Source organism: Periplaneta americana, chromosome 5, assembly GCF_040183065.1.
Source record: "Periplaneta americana isolate PAMFEO1 chromosome 5, P.americana_PAMFEO1_priV1, whole genome shotgun sequence".
NCBI classification, from domain to species: domain Eukaryota; kingdom Metazoa; phylum Arthropoda; class Insecta; order Blattodea; family Blattidae; genus Periplaneta; species Periplaneta americana.
In genome coordinates this window covers 68935802-68962556 of record NC_091121.1, presented here as the reverse complement: position 1 = coordinate 68962556, position 26755 = coordinate 68935802, and the positions used below count along the sequence as shown (strand labels likewise).

General features: G+C 37.3%; 1 protein-coding gene across 2 annotated transcripts in view; it reads left to right on the top strand.

The window, feature by feature from the left end:
* Positions 1-26755, top strand: part of LOC138699819 (protein Wnt-5b-like) — a 2020855-nt gene that overhangs the window by 1949283 nt on the left and 44817 nt on the right. For both annotated transcript variants that reach the window (XM_069825994.1, XM_069825995.1), the window contains one exon: positions 9636-9738. In XM_069825994.1, coding sequence (XP_069682095.1) covers positions 9636-9738 — 103 coding nt within the window. The remainder of the gene's footprint in view (positions 1-9635; positions 9739-26755) is intronic.

Genomic DNA, 26755 nt, shown 5'->3' with positions numbered 1-26755 from the left:
ATCAAATATTAATTTTGTGTGAGCAACTATTTGATATTCTCTCTATGTTAGTTCCATTACTAATAGTTTTCTACGTATTTAGGCTACTGATCTTAGGAAATACATAATAAAATTTACAAGTCACGCTTGAGGATGGAGATGTCTGAAAAAAAAAGAATAATAATAAGCAATGGTTGTGAAGCCTGAATGTTGAAGTGAGTCTTGCAGATTTCAGTGACGTTTCCTAATAGTTGGTGCTAGTTCTGTAATTTTATTCTTATGTACAAGTGATTCAAGTTAACACTATGTTTCAAAATTATTTGAAACCTAGGATAAAATCCTATACTATATTTACACCTTTCTTTTGGCCGGACAATGCTCCTCCTTCCATGTAGAGATTTATCTCGGGCGATTCGAACAAGTATATTTAGATCTATTTTCCTTCGATCGATGTGGGCATTCTATTCTTCCAGTCTTCTAAGTATCCATTGGTTTTTCCAGCAATCATCTTTCATATTTTAATTTCTACTGTTTCAATTGTCCCAATTCTTTTTGTTTTTCCAACGTTGGTATCAGAAGCATATGTTAGAAATGGCGTGCTACACTTTTATACAGAATGATCCGTTTGGGTATGTATAAAATAAAAACACGTAAAACATTTACTACTGAACTTTATTTGTTGAAACTTTGTGCATACAACACTGAAAGATGGGAGATTCCTCACAGCTCAACATGACTTCCATTGCGCACCCTGCACAACTCATAACTGTGATACAATTCAGCCCATGTCCGTTGTAACATAAGAGGGGTGATTTATTTAAAAGCTTGAGTAATTTTTACTCTCAGATCATCAATGTTCCTGGGTTTCTGTGAATAGACAATGTCTTTAACAAAATCACACACGAAGAGGTCAGGAGGGGTTAGATCAGGGGATTCCGGGGACCAAGCCAAGAGATAGCTGCTTCTCGTACTGGGTTACGCCTGCGACCTCCTGCATGTTTTTTTTTTAACACAGAACCTATTTCTACAAATGCTGGATATCACAATATTATGGAATTATATTTAGGTACGTTAAGCACACCATACTCACGTCGAAATTCCCTTTGAACTCTTTTAAGACTCTCAAATTTAGCATACCAAAGAACACATTGTGCCCGCCGTTGATTTGTAGTAGCCATTTTAGTCATCTACGATTTTTATTTGTTCTTTCAGATTATGCATTGTTGATTGTCACGCGAGGAAGAGTAAAAAAGTAACCTTAATAATTGGTTTATTAATTGAATATGTACAGTAAGACTACAAATACCTTATCACTTTTCAACATAGTCCTAACTACGTTCAATGCAATTGTTCCTGTTATAGGCTACTGTGTTGAAAAGTGATGAAGTGTTTGTAGTCTTATTGTACTTATTCAATTAATAAAACAATTATTAAGATTACTGTTTTACTCTTCCTCGTATATGGAAACTTCCATATTAATCATAGAGTAATATAATCAGCAAGAAATTGTTCCTACTATCATAATAGCTTTATAATTTAATAAATTAATATTATCCATACCCAAACGGATCAGACTGTATATTCTTATTTTAATATCAGATTTTAAACACGTATTAACTTATTATTCCAGATGTTATCAAGAGCCCCTGATATTCTTAATATTTTGTTACCTTCTCCAGATACTAATTCTTTCGGTAAATCGCTATAGAAAGTTATTAGTACTCCAAAATACTTAACGGCTTTGACTTGTTCTATTATTTTGCTATCAATGTCTAGTTTGCATCTTACTGGGAACTTGAATATTGTTAAACATCTGTTTTTTTTTCTGTGGATATTGTCATATTATACTTATTTCTGTTGTATAAAAATATTTAAAAGTCTCTACAACTCTTCCGGTTCTGCAGTCACTACAGAATCATCAGCATAACTTACAATTCAGTGGCGGGCGGTGACTGCTGCCTTCGAGTAGGTTCTCCTTCTAGAGATCACATAATGTCAATACTGCAAGGCTATATTTTTAATGCAGCTTTAGAAGCATATAGTCATTAAATCATTCCAGCAGATTTCGATGTGCACGAAATTAGTAAAGAAATAACAAAAGAATTTAAAGAAATCGTATCTTGTTTACTTGAAGGAAAACTCCATTCTTTGCTTTCGCTTCGTAAACTCATATATAAAATGTATACACTGTAAAATGTTGGAGAATGTTCTAAGTTCTTGTAGTTTTTTTCTGTTGCCATGAAGGCTAGGTTGAAATGATTTGATTCGTATTAAGGACCAAATGATCTTACGACCGATGCTGATGTGCTGGGTATGGACAAAACAAGCGATATTAACTTGTAGACTTCAGAGAATGTTTGTGGAGTTGTTTATCACAAATTCTATCGACACTAACTAACCTAATAGTTGATACAGCGTCGTTACATAACCGACTAACAAAATAAAATTAAAGCCTTCTCCAACTCCGAGGGTCTCTGATAAACTACTCTTCCATCTAGGCAGCTTAGGGTTGATCGTCGATCTGGTCGTGATGAAATCTATTGTGGACTGAGGGCTTTTATCGGGGTTCTTCCGTTTCCCTCTCATTCCACCAACATTCTCCACCTCCCTCTCATTTCATCTATCATCTGCAACAGTTAAAATCAGGCTGAAATGAAGGCTTAATATTGTAAAACGTGTCTCCGGTGCTTATGTAGGATTTAAGGGTTGCAACGCCATAGAGTTTATTAGAGGATGAGACCAGGTCCTGTCAGACTTGAGGAAGGATGGTCCGTCTTTCAGCGTAGAATTCACGAATTGACCATGTCAACCGTTGGACTTGAAAAATTATTGCATAGAGCGCACAATGTCAGTAAATGCCTAAACGCGTGATCTGGCTCTCGAAAAAACAAAGCCAAGACAACGACGAAGAATCACAGAGCTGTTAACAAATGTTTTCGGTAGGTACTACGTAACTCTGAGTGATGGACCGTAAAACTGACTCCTCTAGTACCCACGCCCACAAGAGTGACTGTTTACAGCTCTAACTTCTCCAACCGTCAGAAAAGAACATTCCAGCCGCGGACAGTATAACTTCCAGTGATGTGCAAGGTATACAGAATTAAGAGAGGTAAGGATGTTAGGGGCCTAACCTCCGCAGGAGTAAGTGAAACAGAATACTTGTTTTCGGAAGCGGACACTAAACTACTATCGACAGCTGGGCATCGCCCTACACTGTTTCCTCTTCCTGATAAATAATAATTTATTCACTCCCTCCCTCCTTCTCTTTCTATCTTATTTCTCATACTTTTTTTTATATGAGGCGTGTAGCTGCAAAATCAGATAGACTTTTTTTTTCTAAACTAAGTTAATGTTATGTTTCACATCTTCATATGATTCTACAACTGCTACAGCACTATTATGCAAATCCAGATGTCATGTGAGTTTATTTCCAAAACAAGATACATCATGGGTTTGCACATCAGTATAGTTCCCTCGCATAAATAGCTGAAAGAAAAACAGCAAGATGTCATCATTAGCCTTAAAGAGTGTACAGATTTTTTTTTTCCTAATTTTGGAACAGTCATAACTTTGTCAGATAAAATATAATAACTTATGACTGGAAGAAACCTGTTTTCAATATAATGTGACCACCAGCTCAGTGGCACTTTCCGTGCAAAAGGTTTTTTTTTTCAGTCGAACAAGAAGAAGGATGACGTCCTAGTGAAGGGTGAAGTTCACTACAGAAGTGAGACTGGTCAATACAAGAGCATTTGTAAGAAGAACAAAAAAATAATAAATATTGGATCACCAAGCATAATGCTGCCAGGAGTACAGTGTCACAATTAAAAATAAATTATGTAATTGATTTGCTGATAAAATATTTTGAGTGACAAGAAATCACTTCAGATATTATCCTAATATGCACGTATTGTTAACAGACTGGAAAGCTTGGATGAACATCACATTTCTTCTATGAATGAAGAAGAAAATGTGTGTGACCATGCCTGTGAAATAGGTGATCTGGTTGTTTAATATATCAGTTTCTTTTGTGATGAAAATATACTCTTAACAATTATGACAAATTAATTGCAATAATGTAACAGTGGGTTTAAAATAATACATTGTATATAATAGAATGGTTGTTTGCTTTCGAACCAAGATAAGTTCTTTTATTCATTTGCAAACCCAAATAGATCACAGAACAATTTTCAAAACCAAATACATCAAATACATTTTCTCTATTATCTTCCATACGTCTTGGGATATTACAATATTCCATAAGAAACTTATCCTCAAAGTATTAACATTTTACCTCTTGATATATAGGATATATACGTTTTTCCTTCATACTGAAAAATTATGTTTTAGTGATGTATCTGATTTTGCAACTAAACATCTCATATCATGATTATGTAATAAATTATTATTTTTGATCCATTCCATGATGCTGTTCGTATATCTATTTCATTAATATTAGCTTCACCAAGTCGTTTGAACAGAGCCGCCGTTTTCAGATGACTATCTATGCGGTAAACAAATACGATCGCATGTTTTATAGTACCGTAAAAAATTTGTAGTTTGAAATGTTGGCAAAAAAAGAAAGAACTGATAGGAGGGAGGTCATAAAAACAGAAGAAAGTATATAAAGATTAGAAGGAGTAAAGTATTTTAATACAATAAAATAGGTATTAATTGACTTACTAAAATTCTATTTCACTAATGTTAGTTTCACCAAAACGTTTGAACGAAGTCGCCATTTTCAGTTTATCTATGCGGGAAACAAAAGACGATCGCAAAGCATGTTTTATAGTACCGTAAATAATTTTCAGTTTGAAATGTTGACAAACAAAGAAACAAATGCTAGGGAAGTGATAAAAGTAAATAAATGCTAGGGAAATAATACAATTATAGCCTTAAACAGCCATGATTGGTCGAAACACGTCCTTTCGTACCGTTTTATTGGTCAAAAGTAATATGATGTAGTAAAAGGGTAGGGTAATTAGACCCACAAAAATGCATCACTATTGGCAGTAAGATATTCTCGCGACCCTCAGATGCAATAGCAAGTACGATAACCTTTAGACCGCCGGAAACGAATGACGTGTCGTTGCATAGCAGTTTCAAAATTGGTAGGCCCGATTCAACGTTTCGAGAAATATGCTACATCCGTATATTCCGTACCATTGAATTTACGATCTTCAAAATTACAAGTACATTTTCTCGAGAGTTTCAAGCCAATTTGTTCCTAAATTGACTTCATAGAAAATTAGGTGGTGAAATGTTTTTAATATTCATGACGAATTTACACTTGTAATTGATTTATCGTCAAGCCCTCACATGCTGGCGATATTACAGCCACGTTAATCCGTAATGAAATCCTATATGCATAACTTAAACCACGTTGTCGTGTCGGCAAGGGGAGCTTAGACAGTTTCATAGGGTTATACAAATAGCAGAAAGATCCTCTTGAGAATTATATTGCAAGTGAAGGGTTAACTGAAACGAGTTGGCTACATGTCAACCCTAAAATAATTAAATTTCCTGACCATCACACTCTGAAACCATGAGGCAGCGGGTTGTCACCGATAACCGGTATCTCACACTCTACTGCCCGAAGTAATCAGCTGTTTTAACTTTCCCCTCCAGCTAAATGGATGGGATGATTGTTATGCTGCTTTTAGCTGACAATGAAGGGTGACATGTTGACTAAACCCTGGATAGTTGGGGGGGAAACTTCTTCTCTATACAACCAATACAAGATTCATAGCCCTATCAAGTTCTTAGAAAAAAAATTTCATAGAGATAAATATTGTAGCGATGTTAATTTTTATATCTCCTATAAGGGTTTCCGATATTGCTCCATTTACACTTTACATTTTATAATATTTAGGGAACTTTCTCTCGAAACAAGCAGTAGAGATGCCAGATATTAATTTTTACAGCTCCCAATTCCCAATTTTTCTGCATTTTAACGTGAAGATTTGTTATAATATTGCATTTTTAAACTTAAACATTTAATTTATATTAATTTATCACACATTTCTCATTCGTTAATTTTGGATAAATTTCTAACAGAATATCCAAAATAAATACGCTATACACTTTCAGTGTATTTTAAATTAAAATTATTAATGTTATTAGGAATAATTTATAGTGTTTTATAAAGTAATTCTTAAAGTTTACTTTGGGGACTCACAAATGTCCAATATTTCAATATGTACTCCTTGTATCACACGGCACACATCAAGGTGATAGCCTAGTTCATCCCAAACCCAGTGTAACGTACCTGCATCAACACAAAACTCTAGTGAGGCGTTGTTTCAACTCATCTGCGTAAATCATTAAGGGGAAGTGTAAACTTTGTCTTTCACAAATCCCCAAGAAAAAAGTAGCACTTTTTAAGATCGGGACTCCTTGGTGGCCACCGTGAGAGAGCGCGTTTGTCGTCTGTTGCACTGTCAATCCAGCGTTGAGGAAATGTTTCGTCCAGATAATTTCTAACACTTCCAGTGCCAGTGAGGTGATGCTACAGTCTGTTGGAATACGAAGTTTACCCGCTCCTCCATCTTTAAGTTGTCAATAGAAACCAACACTATCACTATCCATTTACTTCTCTAGAAACAAGCTAATAACAGCATATTTACAGCAGTGGGGGTGGAAAAAGATGTATATTCTTTATGTGCCGACATCGGTAAACGCGAAACCACTGAGGATGACAGGAGTTCAAAGCGAAAGGTACGAAGTTTATTACGAAAGAGAATCTTCCTCTTGTTGGAATTTTTAATCGTTGTTACCTGTATTCTTGAATTATTTCCATTATTCCGAGAGTTCTGAATTCAATTTATAGTCTGTGGTGAACCCATATATTTCATTTTGCAGAACTTAAAAAGTGCCAAATGAAATGTCAAACACAAATTTCCTTTATGGAACAGGCCCCATCGCATTCTAAACTGAAACAAATATAGGCTACTTTACTTTGGGAAACCTGACAATTTATTGGTGAAATAGTGTTCTCGAAGCACTGAAAGGTTTTATAAAGAAGCAATTTTGCCTGAATTACAGTACAAACTGTTCCTACAACTGCTACTGCTAATGCTGCTGCTGCTGCTGCTGCTGATGATGATGATGATGATGATGATGATGATGATGATGATGATGATGATGACGATGACGACGGTGATTCGTATATGAGACAATATGGACTCCCCCTATTATATTTCAATGTTAGGCACCACCTTCTAAGTCTCCTTAAATATTACGTCATACGTATTCAAATTTAATATCTAGTTATACATGATGTCTTCACAAATGTATGTCTTCCATAATCTTATAATTACAGATGCAAACAGGCTCGAATATAGAACAGAATTTCATCAAACTAACATAATAGACAATAAACGTGTTGCTTGCTGAAGAGGTGTCGATTCATATTGTTATCAGTACATGTTTCCCAGATGAAGCGAAAGGGGTAATCTCTTCACTATAATCCGAGCTCCTCTCAGTAAATTAAATTTAATTCCACCCCTTGCTGCAGTGCGAAATAAAGTGCAATTTACAACGTGTGAAAGACTCATACATGTGAACAAGCAGGGGAGAAACCCGGCTCTTGGTGATTATGGTGATTGCATTCGTACTGATCTGTACAAGGATACAAGTTTTAAAAGGAGGGGTTGGTATCAGATCAACCCTCTGTTTTTAACGAAACTGATTACATTGCAAAACGATTTAGCCAGAAAGGTTTGGTGGCAGGGGTAGGATGAATCCAGTGCAGTTACTCATCCTCTTTACTATAGTTTGAGATGTAGAAGCAATCTCTTCAACGTCTGACGTATTTAGATGCACATACGGATTTGCAACAATGCTTAAATATTCTAGTTACTTCATCTTAACGAGCCGAAAGTTCAGCAAGCACTGTATTTATTTAATTTATTTATTAATACATACTATATATGCATGCATCCGCATACATAAATATAGCATAAACATTATTCATAAGTCAGAAAAGCTTATTTTATTTTCACAGAAACTACTGTTTTAATTGATACAATATTGTTGCTATAGCAAAATAAACAATATGAGTGAGTTAATTAGTGTTTTTTAAATTCATACAGAAAATAATAGTTTTGCCCCTATCACAGCGAATTGGTTTTATTTATTGCTGCTGTAAATGCAGTAGAGTTTGTTCCAGTGCACTGAGATGAACGAAAATTGTTTTTTTTTCTAGAAACCTATTTCTTAATAATGAGGACTTCCAAATCTTTGGTAACTTTTGAATAACCTTTTACATGCAGTCAAGCCATTAATCCATCCGTTCCCCCATCGAGGGTGTTTCAGAATTCAATATACAAACTGAGAGGAGTAGTTGGGGAAGCCAAGGCAAACATTTATTATCAGAAAACATGGAGTAGGAGATTCGTCGTTATCCTGCTACGCGATAATCAGATCGTATTAATAAAAGCTGATATGAAGAACACCAGAAATTTATTTGTTCTTAAATTATCTCTAAAAATTTGCAAAATGTTCGCCACTTACCCACAAACGAAGGTCACAGTGACGCACAACGAAATGTCCGTATCTTGCAACACTCCTAGGGTACCACATATTTATGCTGATGCCATGAGTCTGTGATGGAGATCCTCCTCATTGTTGTCTGCCATACCGGAAACCAAATTACCTATATGGCCACACATTCAAGCAGATAAGATCTGGTGATCTTGACAGCCAAGCAACCAGTTCAGCATGACCAGTCCATCGCTTGGGAAAGATGACAGTAAAAAAATGACGAACGTTAATGCGCCAGTATTCTGGACAACAATCGTACTTATACTACAATGTCTCACCGCCAAAGACACATCCTTGTGCTAAGGAAGAGAACATTTTCTGGAGAAAGTAGAAGTAAATCTTATCGTTCAGACATGATGTAGATATATGGGACCAATCACTGATACAAACACAAGCTTATGATTATGAACAGCCTTGTAATTGTCAAAGCGCCCAGCCCAAATACTGGTTGCTTATTTTCAGGTAGTATACTGACAAATTGGTCGCCGCGTAGCGGGAGAACGAGTTGCGGACCCAATTTTATCTGAGAAAAACTGTTTGTCTTGGTCTTCCTAACTACTGCACCGAGTTTGTGTACTGAATTCTGAAACATTCTACATTATGCGTTTGATGTTCGTCTTTCCAGTTGTCCATCTGTTCTTTAACGCACCTTCTATCCATCAACTTACTCATTTATCCATCCCTACAATCAATTATTCGCCATTGATTTCATTTACCCTTTTACCGGCTTATAAATTCGTCCATCCATCCGTCCTTCCACGAATCCAGCCATCCATGCAATAGTTAGTTCATTCATTCACTCATCTATTCTTTCGTTAAATCATCCTTGAAAGCAACCTTTTATTCATTCATTCTTCCGTTCATATATTCATATACCTACCCATGCTTCTATCCATCCACAATCCCTCCCTCTCCTTCCACCCAACCATCTATCCATCCATCCATCCATCCATCCATCCATATATCCATTTATTCGTGCAACTTTCAGTCGATTCTTCCAAGCCATCTCTCTATCTAATCACCTATTCATACATCCACTCATCCGTTTACTCTATTTGATGGTTAGCCTATAAACATACTGAATATGTGAAATGGTTTTTATATTGTTTCAGGCTGTGATCAAGAAGTCACGCGTGACCTGCAAGTGCCACGGAGTGTCGGGCTCATGCAGTTTAATCACCTGTTGGCAACAGCTCGCTCCCTTCAGAGAAATTGGTAAGTCTCCCTCTATTTCTGTCAGGATTGAAACTTACTAAGCGTATAACATGAGAATGTCGTGATGCTAAAAATCTCATCTCTGCTCGTATTATCTACAATGCCAACCGTCTGGCTACTGAAAAACATATATTATTTAAACATGAGTTCTTTTATTGTATTACTCTTTCATGTTTAGAGACTGTTGAGAGTGATACTCAAACTTTCTGTAAAACAATTGGACTCTGTACTAATCGTAAATGGGTCATCAGTCAGCATGACTCGCGTCGGCCGACCCTGACTACGCCCGGAACACATTTCGACAAATTTCGGTTCTTTTCGATCAACCTAACCAGCGGACACCCGATGTGTCATATACAGAGTGGAAGGAGACAAAATGGTGTCCTTTTGAGAGGTTAATTATAGCAATGCGTTAAACATAAAAGTCTAATATCATTGCTGTCTTTTGTGGACGGATTTTGAGAAAAAAATATCATCGTTGGTTGAATATTGAAATTCCTGAAAAATTGGTGACGTCGATGGGATATTGTTTGGGAATAATGTAGAGAAAATACCAACAAATGTGTCCTTTATTGGCTTTGTTGCGTAACATTGAAGGTCGATGACAAAGTGTATGACAGGAAGACGTGGCAACATTAACAATAAAGCAAGTCGGAAGGAAGACTAGAACCTTTAGGTTAGTGCAGCTACTTACGTAATGTAACTTTCTGACTCAACCGCTACTATTATTACGTGAACACGTGTTGCATTGTTGCCATCTGAAAAACCGTTCACAAATGGCCATAATAATATTATATCTTTTATGTTTAACTCCTCTCCCTGTTTCATCTCTTCAAAGGGACCCTATTTAATCTCCTTCCACACGGTACAGACTAGCGTCGTGCATTACAGTCGCTATGTTCGGTTCAAGTTTGTTGAGTATGGTGAAATTCGATATTTGCCGATGTTCACTCTGCAGAAAGAGGCTTGTCGTGTGTGCTCCACCTTGTTATAAAAATATTCGCTGTCCTCAACTCCCACCCCTTCCTGTTTTAACCGCTTAAGGATTAGTTTTTCATATGGTATAAGACGAAGTTTGTAATTTCTTGGTTGTCTCTCATGTTCGAACATTGCAGGACACTAGTACAGACACAGTGAAAATAATACATTAAACATTTTATAAAAATTTAGCTCAATAACTTAAATACATAAACGTTTATCTAATCGTACATATTTATAAATTTCTTCCCAACATTTATATACTTACTTATGAGTTTAAGGAACCCGGAGGTTCATTGCCGCCCTTACATAAGCCCGCCATCGGTCCCTAACCTGAGCAAGATTAATCCATTTTATTTTTGTCCTCCCATCTACGTCACGGCCTCCCCAAAACTCTTTTCCCTCCGGCCTCCCAACTAACACTCTGTATGCATCCCATCATTTGTATACTTCACATAAATAACTAAGGGAATTTTGAATAATATACAGTATATTTATATAACCATATTGGTTCGGACTTCACGTATAGGTACAGTCAAAATGTTACAATGTAACGTTTAAGTTCGTACCTCTGAAAGAGTCTTTCTTTCGGTAAACTGTGTCAATATCCTGTCAGTCTTCAGTCAGCTTTAGTTGAAGTCGAAGGTTTTGTCGGAAACATTGCAACCGGTGCCAATACGACAAGCATATTAGTGATCACTGATCAGTCATTTCAAGAAGGGACAATCTGTTAGGGAAATAGCCACAATTATATACAGAATTCATACAAATATGCAACATATTACAGAAAGGTACAAAAAACAAGACAGACTCATTAATTCTCACTAAAGAACCTAAGGAGGAGTTCCAAAATTACATATATAGAGTTACGGATAAAGGATGGATCACAAGGCGAAGGTCTAAATATCCGAAACCGATAAAAAATATAAGTGCTTAAACTGCCCGAAGAGTAGCCAGAATACACAACTTACGTGAAATAGTTCTAGAAATATTACAGGAAAAGAATGAACTATTCAGGGGTATCATTTCTTTAATTAGCTAGTATTCTGAAGCTAAAAATATGTTGTGAATTCCATAGTTGCTACGTACAGATTTTTTTTTTCAATTTTTAACTATAAAATTACATTTTTCTTATGCATTTGTCACACAATTGTTACAGATCACGCCACTCTTGTAAATGCTTCAAGACTGCACATTATGATACATAATTAAACTGTAAAGAATCAATTTCCTAAAGTCGTATGAGTTGTAACAATTTTTGTGATAAGTGCGTAAGAATAATGTAAAAATTTAAAAACAAAATCTGTACAAAGCAATTAACAACACATTTTTAGCTTCAGAATATTAACCAATTAAATAAATGATACTTTTGAATAGTTCATTCTTTATTTGTAATATTTTTTTTAGCCTTAAAACTAAAGAATAGTGGTACAATCAACTTCGGTTATAGTGAACCTCTGTGGACCAGCATATTTCGTTGACTATATCCGAGGTTCACTAAAACTGAAGTGTGTGTTTTTATACTATTGACGTTGCTATACATGCAATATTAATATATACTTGGGACAGACCACGTTCAATTATCAGTAATAATTTTCACTTTATATTCCAACTTAAACACTTTATGCTTCGACATTCAGATGTTCACAGTTCGAAACTTCAATCTAATCTGGCCATGTAGGTAGTAGACATTGACCGATTTCGCACCTCTTTCCACTCGAGGTATGCTACTGTGTACTCGGCTTGGAATTTCCCCGGGTTCACTTTTGCAAAGATGCGGGAGGAAGGGTTGAGGACCATTATACTGTAATCCTTCTTGTATTTACCCTTTGGTCATCACTCTACTCCCTTTTACAAAAGAAAACATTTTCTCTTCCTATTGTTCGAATAATCTCTTTTAAAGAAGTTAGAACTAATCCTTCCTTTCTCCCTCACTGCGTACACTATTCTTTTTAACATGTTTCAAGCTGTCCAGGAAGCTGAACAAATTATTTTTCTTTGAATGCACATAACGAATAGATTATTTGATATTTTGTTCTGAACATACTCGTATTCTTGGAAGTTTATAGGAGGAAGAGTTTCCTAAATTACCATTTTGGCCATTTTAAAATTACCTTTTCTTGGGGAAGTTCTAGTTTTAGGTTCACTATAACCGAAGTGAGGGTTCACTATAAACGGAAATATTAATGCACTTTATAAAGTATGCGGGTAGGAACCAAAGATTTAGGTTCACTATAGCCCAATGTTCACTACAACCGAGTTCACTATATCCAGAGTTGACTGTATTCTACAAACAACTTCAAATTAGTGTAACTCTGAAAATATTGAGATTAGGACACATGTTTATATTACATTTTTTGCTTAGAATGTCTTCGAAAATAAGCTCCGTAAGTGACGGTAAATCCTCGTGAATCACCCTGTATACCGGGTAGCTAACAGTAGAAGCCTGAAAATATCACCAATGAAAAAGTTGTTTATTATTAATGTCCCTGTCTTGTGCAAAAGTGTTCTCAACACAATTCAAGTTCCATAGTGTTTCCACATTCGCTTGAGCACAACCGGTACTGCATAAAATGTCTGATATACTTGTGAAAGACACACCTGCTTCGCCTCTGGTAGACAACTGAAAGAAGCAGGAAGCGAGTGCAGATACCGAGAATCTGACCGGTGTTCGATGAACTGATTGCTCGCCGCACAGTGCATGCCGATGTCTGCATTCGGCCAGTTGTTAAACAGAACTTGTTCGTTATCTGACGTGTTGGAACAATGGATCGCTATGGTAATTGTGCTGATGTGTAAGACAGTCGGTTCGTTACATTACTGAATTTGACATGCCAAACAAAGTGGAAGAAATATCATGCCTTCAGACATAGTCCCGTGCAGTGAGCCTTGTTCGGTCTCCACAGTGACATGATCGCTTACACAACTGTTGCTGTGACTTACCTCCAGGTACAGTAGAATTCAAACTCGATTAAATTTATATTATTTAATGTACCGAAGTACATATATTTCCATGCAGATATTCTGCGTCATCATACGATGAAAGAGTAATGGAACGGAGAAAAATTCTCTCCGGCGCCGGGATTTGAACCCAGGTTTTCAGCTCTACGTTCTGATGCTTTATCCACTAAGCCACACCGGATACCACCCTGGCGTCGGACAGAATCGTCTCAGTTTTAAGTTCCAACTCTTGGGTTCCCTCTAGTGGCCGCCCTCTGCACTGCGTCATAGATATCTATGAACGAAGGACTGAAGTCCACACATGTGCTGAGGTGCACTCGTTATGAGTGACTAGTTGGCCGGGATCCGACGGAATAAGCGCCGTCTTAAATCACAAGTGATTTACGCATATCATATATATTATTTAATGTACCGAAGTACATATGATATTTCCATGCAGATATTCTGCGTCATCATACGATGAAAGAGTAATGGAACGGAGAAAAATTCTCTCCGGCGCCGGGATTTGAACCCGGGTTTTCAGCTCTACGTGCTGATGCTTCATCCACTAAGCCACACCGGATACCACCCCGGCGTCGGACAGAATCGTCTCAGTTTTAAGTTCCAACTCTTGGGTTCCCTCTAGTGGCCGCCCTCTGCACTACGTCATAGATGTCTATGAACGAAGGACTGAAGTCCACACATGTGCTGAGGTGCATTCGTTATGAGTGACTAATTGGCCGGGATCCGACGGAATAAGCGCCGTCTTAAATAACAAGTGATTTACGCATATCATATATATTATTTAATGTACCGATTAACTTTGTTTATTTTCTCGTAGCGCAGTCATCGTAACAATGAGTTGTGTATGGATAGTACTACATAATAAAACCATAGTCTAGTATATACAGTCAGGAAGCTCAATACTTAGTAAATATGCATCCATAGATAGTTGCTAACCACTAGGATCGCTAATATCGCTTCATTACAGACAATGCGAAATATACCGGCGGGCAGGGCATAGTTGCGCCCCACGGTCAGATAAGATGCAGCAGATAAAAAAGGGTCCCTGTTTTGTGGGCATAGTTGCGCCCCGTTCCCATCAGGTAGAGAAAAGCGGCATGGCATAGTTGCGCCCCTATGAAATAGGTAGAGGAAAAGACATTACGGAAACTCGAGCCTCGTAATAAACCAACCTTATTGATTTCTTATTCGATTTAATATTCATTATCGATACCGTTATAATGAACACCATGAAGTTGGCAGTACTTTATTAACTGTTTTTCTACTGTTTATGCAGTGATTATCAATAGCCTAACGTTAAAATGAACACCATGAAGTTGGCAGTACTTTATTAACTGTTTTTCTACTGTTCATGCAGTGAATATCGATTGCCTACTGTAAAAATGAACACCATGAAGTTGGCAATACTTTATTAACTGACATATTCAAATGAGTGAGCCGTTGGAATATGGGGCTTTAGCAGTCTTCACATTTTATTAGTGATTTTCACACCGTCTGTGGCGTATAGTGAGGTTAATTTAAAATTAATGTTAAGTTTAGTGAAAAGGGTAAAAGTTAATAATTCACAATGGTTCTAAGTTTCAATTTTCGAAACCCTGTACCGTAGGGTTAAGATATCGATGTACAAACAAAAAATGCAGTTCATTTATTGTTTGTGATCGATAAAAAAGTGTTATTTTAAATAGCAAAATTGATCATATGCTAGGCCTACCTGATTTCAATGCAGCTATCAATGTAATATTTTTAAGTAATTTATTTATTTTATGACAATTACTTCCGTGTGTACTATGCCCATCGGGGCGCACTATGCCATGTCTATTCTGCTACCTGATTTCTCCGGGGCGCAACTATGCCACGTCCATTCTGCTACCTGATTTCTTCGGGGCGCAACTATGCCATGCCGATACCGGCACAGTCTATTGTTCCTAGCACCCTCACAGCTCAAGCAGCGTGACTGTATAATATGCTAGACTGTGATAAAACTTAAGGAAATAATTACTCGTATTTTCACAAATGAGAAAATCTATAGGGAATAATGAAGAGAGCCACCAGCATAGCTCAGTCGACTAAGGCGCTTGTCTTCCGATCCGGAGTCGCGCTCAGGCGCGGGTTCGATTTCCGCTTGGGCTGATTGCTGCTTGAGTTTTTCCCGAAGTTTTCCCCAAACGTGAGGCAAATTTCAGGTAATCTATGGCAAATTCTCGGCCTCATCTCGCCAAATATCATCTCGCTATCACCAATTGCATCGACGATAATTAATCTCATACTTGATATAGGGTAAAAAAGGGGATATCCGCTACATTTAATGAATAAAATTGAAGAACTATACAAAAAACACGAAAATATGTATCAAAATAAACAGAATGGGACAAGTGATTAACCTTGGAATGCGTCAAGGATATCCATTATCTCCCACTTCGTTTAATATTGATGTTGCTGTTGTTGAATGGTAAAAATAGCTAAGAAGTTGTTTTAAAATAGGATACCTTGTTATAAATATATTATTATTTGCAGACGATCAGGTCATTTTTCCTATTTCTGAAAATTAGTTTCAAATAGCAACATATACACTCCAACAGATATTCAAAAATTATAACTTGGAATATACGTATTTACATATAGGCTACATAACTTATCAAATCAAACGTGTCTTCAAAAATTATAATTTGAAAATATTCATTCAAAAGTCTCAAGTCATGACTTTTGAAGGAAAATTCCCAATAAGATCGATAATAGTAGATTCTAAATAATGAAATACAGTAGAACCTCTATTATCCGTGGTAATGAAGGTTGTGGAGTGAACGGTTAATCGAAGAAATCGGATAATCCGTACCATATAAGGTTTTTATAAATTAAGTACATAATACAGTTTCCTTATTTCCTCAGTGGTCTTGTATTTTTAACATGCCAGGTAGTGGATCAGAAGTTCACTAATTTAAGTCTGGTTTTCAATGACGGATTTTTAAGAACCAAGGAAACTCCTTATGACGACTGTCTGTGGAAAGATAGGAATAATACAGGTATCATGTTGTAGATTTACACACTTATTACACATTATATTTGTTTTTAATTAAATCGTACGCAGTTATAATTCCTATTTCGTATTCTGATGCGAGATGAACCACAGTTTCTCTTTTCTCAAACCACTCAATTACTTGCACTGTTTTTCGTAGCACATGTGGAGGGAATTTTGCATAGAATTTAGGCCCCTTTAAGAGTAGATCATACTGTATAAGAGTGAAACTTTGTAAAAAAAACACTGTGTAGAAAAAATTCGTACTAATGTAATGTACAGTAATTAATATTTTTTTCTGGAGCAAAAAAAATAGCTAGAGAGAAAAACAGTCGGATAAACCACCAATCGGTTAATAGGTTGACGGAAAATAGGGGCTCTACTGTATGATTGTAGAGACTGGATTTAATCTCGCTGAGGATAGGGACCGATGACGGGATTATGTAGGGCGGCAGTGAACCTCCGGGTTCCTTAAAAAATAAAAAAAATTATGGTTTATTTAACGACGCTTGCAACTGCCGAGGTTATATCAGCCGGTGTGCACACTTAAATGCCATCGACCTAGGCCGGAGTCGAACCCGCAATCTCGAGCATAGAAGTCTAGCGCTATACCAACTGCGCTACACAGGCCGACCGGGGGTGCCGTAGAACTGCAGAAGAACAAATATAAAATGTCTCTTGCAAAGAATCCTGGGCGTACAAAACAGTTTAAAACTTAACTGTATTAGTTCTCATCGCGCTTTATTAAGGCAGAGAGCCGTAGATTTCAAGGACAGCAATGAAATTCTTTCCTATGGCCCGGCATTGAAACTGAAGAAGCGTCATTAGAGCTGCAACGACCGTAAACTATTTCTGAGCCTCAGAATAAAGCATCGCTTCTTTCCAGAAAGAGGAGGATTACGTCATAAAACTCTATTCCCAGACAAAGAATTAATAAAAAAAAACTTTAAAGCTAGAAACTTGAACTTCCAAACTGATAGACAATGTCTCATTAGAAACCTGAAGCTTACTTCCAGAATGCGCGTTGCAGCGATAGTTGACAGTGCAAAGGGGAAAGGAAAACGTAAAATCAGAAAGTCGTAAAATAAGTTAGTTAAAATATTTTTGTGCCGCCTCTCTAAACCAACAGATCAGACTTTTACTTCCAGGTTCTGTGACTTTTACTGCTCGTCGAAACGAAATGGATTCGACCTGTTTTCAAGCTTTCCAATGCGGCTTCGTAGCAGGCCACCGAGTAGAGTTATGCTACAGAGTGAGTGAAAAGTAAGTAACATTCCTTCTAGGTTTCCCATTTTTAATTTTATGAAGAAACTTTAAAAATAAAATTGATAGGAAGTGAAATAACTAATATTTTGAATATGTTTTCAAAAATAATGTTTTTCATTTACAAAGGTGCCAAAGAGTCTGTTTTTTCTCAAATGGCACCATGCGCTTATATTTACATTTTTGGATTCTTCAGGTCTCAAAATGTACAAAATACAAACAATATTTTAGACGTGAATAAGCTCGGTCCAGTACTAAAGTGCCATCCCAGAAAGTCGACCGATAAATTTTCAGGCCAGTTTTGTCGCGCCTACAATTTCTGAGCTACATTGCATATCGTCGTTGTTCTTGCAATAACTCCTATGTGCAAAGTATGAAATTTTTCAGTAGGAAGAAAAAACACATTTATTCTTCTATGGCAGTAGTGCATAGGAGATTGTGAATTCTTACATTTTCGAAAGAAAGAAATATAATTACATATAGGAGATTTTATTATTTGCTGTATCATTATTTAAGTTATTTAATAGAGCAAAAATCTGAAAATCGATGAAGTTAGTTAATGGGGTTTAAAAAGGGCGCGTCAGCTGCTATGGCTATTTGCGCACTTATCTAAAATCCTTCACAAAACAAGCACAATACAATAACAAGAATGCTTAAAAGAACTAAAAAGCGTTGTTGCGATTAGAACGAGGTAAATAAATTCAGTTTCAACAGGTGATCCATTAAAATCATAAAAGTGAGCAGTTCTTAGACCCTAGCTAGTATTAAAAAAAACAATAAAATAATAAAACAAATACCACCAGAAATAAATTATCTGGAACATTTATAAAATGCTCGGATGTAAAAGGTCCGAATGTCGAGTTTGTTAAAAAAATATACTAAACAACAAATGTAACCTCCGGATGTAAAGGGTCCGGAGGATAAGTAAAACGGGTCAATATAAAATTAAATCACCCTCTCAAGTTCTGTATTCAATAAAAATCTCAGAACTGCATTTTTCAATTGAAATCATTTTCAAGTGCGTCACGTAGAGTCGGCCGAATTCCATACTACTGACGGACACGGTCATATTTTCTACACTGTAATAAAAACTGTTCCACCGTAAGTGGAAAATGGCATATATCACGTTCCGGCTGAGGCTCGCCACGTAGGAGATGGCCATGTGTGAGATGAAGTGGCCAATCCTCAACCGGTTGAGTAAAACTTCTTCGTGTCGTGACGCTCTTGTGGACGAATCAAATCGATAAGTATGTCACATAGAAGTTATTGCCTGAACAACGACAATATAGCAATGAAGTAAACGGCGATCGACACATGAAGGATCAATGTATCCAACGTGGCATTGAGTTTTAAAGAATGACGTCATCTAGCGATACGAGGAAGGGTTGAGTTGAGGCACAAATTGGCAAGTCGCTCGGCAGTCGAGGCAGTGTAACTCGAGAATTCGGAGGAATAAAACATTCGCAGCCCCAGAATTGATTCGTAATAAATCAGGCTACAGTCGCAATTGAGCAATAATTAGCAGTCGAGAAGTGAAATTGGGAAAATTGGAGAGTGAATTTGAGTGAAGCGAGGAAATTCACAATGTCGAGGCATATGGGAGAGGGCGTATAAGCTACGGATACCTTACATTCAACATGCCCGTCCGAGAAACGTATCCATGCATAGAACTTGTAGTTGTCTTTCCGATACAACCTACTCCGTTTTTTTTAATTAATAACATAGTGATGGCGCAAAATGGATACACACCATTGAAATTTAACGACAAAGTTCATACAAGCATAAAATTTAAATCAAGTAAAATAATTAAAAACAGTTTAATAATGTTCAATTTATGTCACACTTGGAAGTCAATGAAGATATTCAAAATGGTCCCATCTTACGCGGAAATGCGATTCTCCCTCCATTTTTTCTGAACATCCTAGAGGGAACTGCATTATTACCCGTTAATGACAGAACCATCATAGACTCTTTCTCCTTTCTGACGTAAAATGCTACTTTTCTGTGCAACGCTTAAGACCGTGAACCGATGCCGGTGAAGCGAAGAAGTATTTCGCATGTCCTACACGCACTACAGTATCATCTTAGATATTTGGCCTTTCTTTGTACCAACATTAAAATCTATTACACAGTGAGGCTCTCTGACCGTGTGGTCAGCACGAGGCAGGATCACCGCAAAGACGTAATAGAACAAATACAAGAAAAGGAACAAACACAGTAACTCCTTCTATGGAGGTAATTTATACGAATGTACAGTAGTGGCAAGAAAAAAACCGGACCGACCCTTGTAGCTGATTTCAAAGGCTTGTTCACTCAGAGCACGATAGACTGGTAACTAAGATTTTCGTGGTTCGAATCCTGCCTAGGAAGGAAACTTTTCTTGTTCCTTATTCAAATTTATTCCCAATACTTTTCTATTGCAGCGATATTTTACTACTTAATTAACTTATTATTCCCAGAACATGAATTTTACCAGCAATCGAAAAGTATTGGGAATAAATTTGAATAGGGAACAAAAAAAAGTTTCCTTCCCAGGCAGGATTCAAACCCCGAAAGTCGTAGTTACCAGTCTATCATGCTCTGGAGTGAACAAGGTTCTGAAATCAAGCTACAAGGGTCGGTCCGGTTTTTTGCCACTACTGTACACTGCAAGAATCGAACCACAAACCCCGCGCACTGACAAGCAAACATTCTCATGGGGACAGATAAAAATGTATTTTTTATTTTTTCACCATGTTAATAATGTCAAAACAAGTGTTTATACAAATTTTGGCCACTCGAGCGCGATTACGAGGGCGTAAAAAATAAGTATTCTGGGGCCGTTTACAGGAAAAAACACAATTTCATGGAAAGATTTGTTGGAAGAGATACAGTAATTGTTGAGCTATTTTTCAACGTATTCCCCACCGGAATTGAGACATTTGTCATATCATGGGATCAACTTTTGTATCCCTATGTCTTAGAAGTCTGCCGCCTGGGATCGGAACCAGTGTGTGACAGCCGTCTGCACCTCTCTGTGGATCCCATGGTATGACAAATGTTTCAATTTCAGTGAGGAATATGTTGAAAAATAGCTAAACAGTTGTTGTATCTGTTCTAATAATTTTTTCAAATGAAATTGTGTTTTCTTTCTGTAAACGCCCCCAGGGAAACTTATTTTACTGCCCTCCGTAATTGCGCTCTAGTGTCCAAAATTTGTGCAAGCACTTCTTTTGGCATTATCAACATGGTGAAAAAAAAATGACTTTTTTATTTGCCTCCATGAGAATCCATGTATTGTGGGTCCCTATCAACACGGCATGGCGCGTCCTCAGATTGCGGATAAAGGACACGGCCTCCAGATATGGAGGGTAGCTGCGAATATATTGAATAAGTAGTCGTGGACAGCCGATAAGGGTGATCCTCCTGCTTGTTACGAATCCATACAATAAGTATATTACCGGTTGCTCTGTATGGTTGTGAAACTAACTTTGAGAGACAAACAGAGATTAAGGGTATTTGAGAATAAGGTTCTTAGGAAAATATTTAGGGCTAAGAGGGATGAAGCTACAGGAGAATGGAGAAAGTTACACAACGCAGAACTGCACGCATTGTGTTCTTCACCTGACATAATTAGGAACATTAAATCCAGATATTTGAAATGGGCAGGGCATGTAGCACGTATGGGCGATTCCAGAAATGCATACAGAGTGTTAGTTGAGAGACCGGAGGGAAAAAGACCTTTGGGGAGGCCGAAACGTAGATGAAAGGATAATATTAAAATGGATTTGAGGGACGTGGGATATGGTGATAGAGACTGGATTAATCTTGCACAGGATAGGGACCGATGGTGGGCTTATGTGAGGGAAGCAATGAACCTGCGAGTTCCTTAAAAGCCATTTGTAAGTAAGTTAAGTACTCCATGAGAATATTTGCTTGTAAGACTACTTAGCGACGGACAGCATGTGTTAAAACAGCCTAGCAAAAATACTATTCAAATTCAGACTTCAAGTTAGGTACTTGTTGAAGTTTTTTTCTTACAGTTCGTATTGGCAACTACTTTTTAATTTAGCTTTCATGTACAGTAGGCCTATATGCTTCAGTAGAAATTTTAAATGAAATTCAACCGGATGACTATGAAGGTAAATTACACTCGGGATTCGGACGCTGAACTGTAACTTTTATGTAATACTGAAGTAGAAAGCCTTAGTCGCTGCGGACATTGCGAAAGGCTTGGAACAAACTCGCGATTTTCAATCATTTCAGACAGTTTATTGTTCAACGAACCCCATATATATGTGCAGTGAAGCATTTGACAGATGTCCCCATATGTACAGATGGCATTCACTCACTCGTGCTCGGTGTCTGTTATTAAGTTATCTGCCCTATCAGAATGGTTCTTTAAGTCTAATTTTGATCATCAAATGGACATAACCTGCAGGTTTTATCGCAGAGGGAGCAACTGCGTTACAGCTGTCAATTGGGCTGTTAGATTTCTCCAGTGTGGTGTCCACTAAATCAGGCAACCTCTAAAAAGACTCGGATACAAAAACCGGTCAATATAATTGCTGTGAGAAGACAGCAATAAACGGCAAGTTTATATGCTTACGTCTCTAAGAAAGCATTTCATCGTGTGTAAAGATATAAAACATGGTTTCAATGTAGGCCTATTATTCTAACATATAGTACAGTCTTCTTCCCGTTTTGCCATAGGAAAGACACACAGTGAAGCAAAGGGAATAGGTAGGCAACTAGCGCGAAGATGTCGCTGCAAGGAGCGATGGTCATAAGTTCGAATTTCGCCAAATACGGTTTCCCCCTTCCCAATGTGATGTGTCGTGTTTTCCCAGCTAGAAGCACGGAGTCTCAAGTTGAAGTACCGTATTTCCTCTTCTATTCGGTCAAATAAGATAGGAAAAATCAAATATAAATTCTAGTTAGTCCAAATATAATTTGTAGCGGAGAAAATGGAGTTGGCGGATCTCGGAATCAATAAAGTTAAATCGGTTTAAAAATGAACCATTTATTGAGAAGACAGCTGAATTTAGATCGTCGTTTCGGTATGTTTTACTTTTTATGGTTAAGGGGTTAGGTACAGGTTACAATAAAATTTTGGAAATATTCAACATCTTTTTCCTCCATTACTGTATTTTGTACAATAATGAAAATTAGTACGGTATGTGTAGAACACTGTCTTTCTGCTATGTGAAAAAAGATATTTTTACGATTTAAAAAAATTATTTACATTTTTTTTTTTTTTTCAAAATTTAGTTCACTGTGCAGTGATGATGCGTTTCCCAGATAATTAAAAAACTAGCCAACATTCTGTGATGAAATTTTTTGTGTGTATTTATGCTTGTCATATCTACAATATGATGCAAGATCACTTCTCTACCTTTGATAGATTGATAAAAAATAAATTCATTTAAAAAATGGTAATAATCAGTATTTTCTATTATAAAAATTATATATATATAAAATATTAAGGAAAGTAGTTGAAAGAGCATGATATTGTAAACATGAGTTTCAGCAATAAAATAAAAGAGAGAGAACATGAAAAAGTTAACAAGTCTTTAGTTATGAGGGAAACGCTTCATCACTGCACAGTGGACTGATAACATTTTGAAGTTTGAAAAAAATATATATATAAATAATTTTTTTAATCGTAAAAATATTTTTCTCATATAGCAGTAGAACAGTGTTTTATACATAGACTACCAATTTTCATTATTCCTAATTTTTACTTACGAAGTTGGCAAGCCTACTGACATGTTAACCAACGTAACTACTTTCGAAACTTCAGCTTCCTTGGAATGGAATGGAATTTAAGTGAGCGGGGCACGGATGGCCCAGCACTCCAACCTGTTGAGATCTATTGCGCTAACCCTCGATATGGAATGAGTTGCGTGCCATAGATCCCCTACGCGCACCGCCCTAACCACATGACTCCCTAACGATCGGTCCATACAGCCGACAGAATCCATATACCATTCCTCCTTCGGCAACTTCCCTCAAGGCCCCCCTGTCGGTCCGAGGCGAAACTCCTCCCCCGAATAGGTCCGCCTCAGGTGCTCGTTGCAAAAGCCATCCAACGTCGTTTAGCTACATTCCACGGAGGCCGGTCGAGAGAGCCAGTAGTTCCGGGAGGCCGCCTGAAGAGTGATCTGAAAAACCAGAAACGGGATGATGAGGAAAGGATAGTGGGGAGGGAAGGAGGTGGCGAAGATGAGTGGGGTTCCAATCGTCTAATAAATTAACCTGATATTCATCCATAGGATGAGGGGAAAACCCCCGAAAAAACCTCACCCAGGCAACTCGTCCTAACCGGGAATCGAACCCGGGACCGTTCAGCTTCCTTATTCAGGTCGTTTTCAATACGCATCGAAAATTTCACGAAAACAGGGATCGGAGGGATCGTATTCAGTACGGTAAACGCATTCAAATCGATTTGAATACTCTATTAAAACATAGTAATGTCTGAAAGCCACGTCATGAGTCAGATCCCAACCACGAAATTAATGTTTATTCCTTCTCATTATGACCTCATTTTTTTTCAAGTGGAGGCCCGATGTCCAACTCATTGGAATCCCATGAAATGTCTATTTATCGTAGATCGAAGGAGAATTATACGTGGACATGTGTACAACTTATTACAATAGACACATGAGAAGTCCTGGATACATATAAATTCCCTAGTGTAACCGAGTTCATGGAATATGAACTATGAAGCTAGCAGAGGAGACTAAGTCGTTCGTCTGGAAGCGGGAAATAAAATCTAGTATCGAAACGAAAAGGTAATTAGTTTCAGTTGACCACACTAACAATCCATTTCGCTAATGACAAAGCAATTTCTAGCTTCACATCAAACAACTTGCAATCAAACTGCATGATACAGTACTTCGTATCATTCTATTCACTGATACACCCTGCCAGCTTCCTGAAGCAAGCAGTCATTACTGTAATTATATGTTTTGAGCTTTGGCCGGGTCCTCAGTACGTACAAATGTTTTGGAATATCAGAGGTAACAACCGGTGACGCGGAATAATTTTATTTCTAGATCTGAAACGCCTTTCAGAAAGGCGAGCAATCTTTTGAACTTACAAAGAATCGCAGAAAATGACGTGAGAACATCGTTATGGCTGGTCATCGGTTTTCATTGCAACTTCATTTTATGAGCATGCAACTCTGTGGCTTTAGTGGTAGCGCTTCCGGTTCAAATCCAGCACACTCTAATTTTATGTTATTTATAAAATTAATTTCATTCATAGTTTTCTGCTTGAGGGCAGGTCATTCACTGCAAACCCAACATTCTCCAGACTTCACTCTTTTCCGCCTTCCTCTGTCTCCACATACGATCCATATATCTTAATATTGTTTTATCATCTGATATCTTCTTGTGACTCGAACTTTTCTCCCGTTCACCATTCTTCCAGTACATTCTTCAGTAGACAGTTTCTTCTTAGCCGGTGACGCAGGTAAATTTATTTCTCTCTTTCGAATCAGTTTCAACATTATTCTTTCTGTCATGAACTTGTTAAAACATTACTAAAAAATCAGCGTGGGAAGACTTATTAAAATTAGGATAATAAGAGCTAAGATCGAGCACAAGATGTTAAAGTCAAGGACAAATTGATGCCGATATTGCTGACTCTATCGATACCCGATTCATACACGAGTGCGAAAGTGTATTAATCCGTACATTAAAAAGTCTACTATAAGCACCGTCTTCCACTGCAAGGTACGTATGTAGCTGATAACAAATTTTCTGGCTATGATTCTCTAAATATGATTTGGATTTAAAGCTGTGAAAGCGTAGCTATTCTCTTAGATTAAAGTAGTAGTAGCTTCTTAAACTTTCGAAATCGGACCCATGATCACATGAATCATTTTTTATTATTCTTTGAGATATATCAAACAAAAAGGTTTAATACAGTTTTGCTCGTTTTTGTTTCCTTTTCGAAAGGAAAGTCACTGATTTAATTCCCGTTATGCTGTCATTTTAAGAGAGTATTGTGTTATCATAATGAATGATTGAAAGAATTTTAGTTTTGTTCTTCTAATGAGCAGAAATTTAATCCGAACAAATGTAAAATTGTAACATTCCTATGCAGAACGAAAAGTTATATTTGTTCCGATCAAATTTCTGTCATTTGAAGGACAAGACTCTGTCATTTACTATCATAATACACTGCTCTCTTAAATTGACTGAACATATTTGGAATTAAATAAATGGCTTTCCCAGAACACGTTATGAAATGTTTCATATAAAACAATTTTTATCTCGAAAAGGAAGTAGCAACGAGCAAAATTCTATTAAACTTTTTTTCAAAGTATCTCAAAGAAGAATAGCAGTACATTCGGTTCACTCTGTATAGTAGAGGAAGCAAGACCTGCCCTGTGTCCTTATCACGCGCCGTGGCTATATCATTAGTGGATATGAATCGAAAAAATAAGGTTTTAGTCTTTAGTCCGTGTCAGTATATTCGGATTCGTCTAATATTAACCAAACCGAAACAAACTTTTTTTCTGATCTCCCATCCTTTCCCCCTCTCGCGTAGCTCACATGCCAGGTCTCGCCTCTCGAATTCTACATACATACATACAGACGAGGCGCATCCAGAAAGTGAGTTTCCCGATTTTTCCCCTTGAAAGTAAACGTAATTAGCCGTGTCAATTGCGCATGCGTAACAGATCTATGACGTATCAATCATATGCCAGCCGGACAGGTCCCGCCTGGTGCCAGTAGCGTGGCAGCAGTGGCCCGAAATGGAAGCTCTTATTCCTTCTCCCGCCGCCTGCGAGGTTCGGTCGGTGATAAA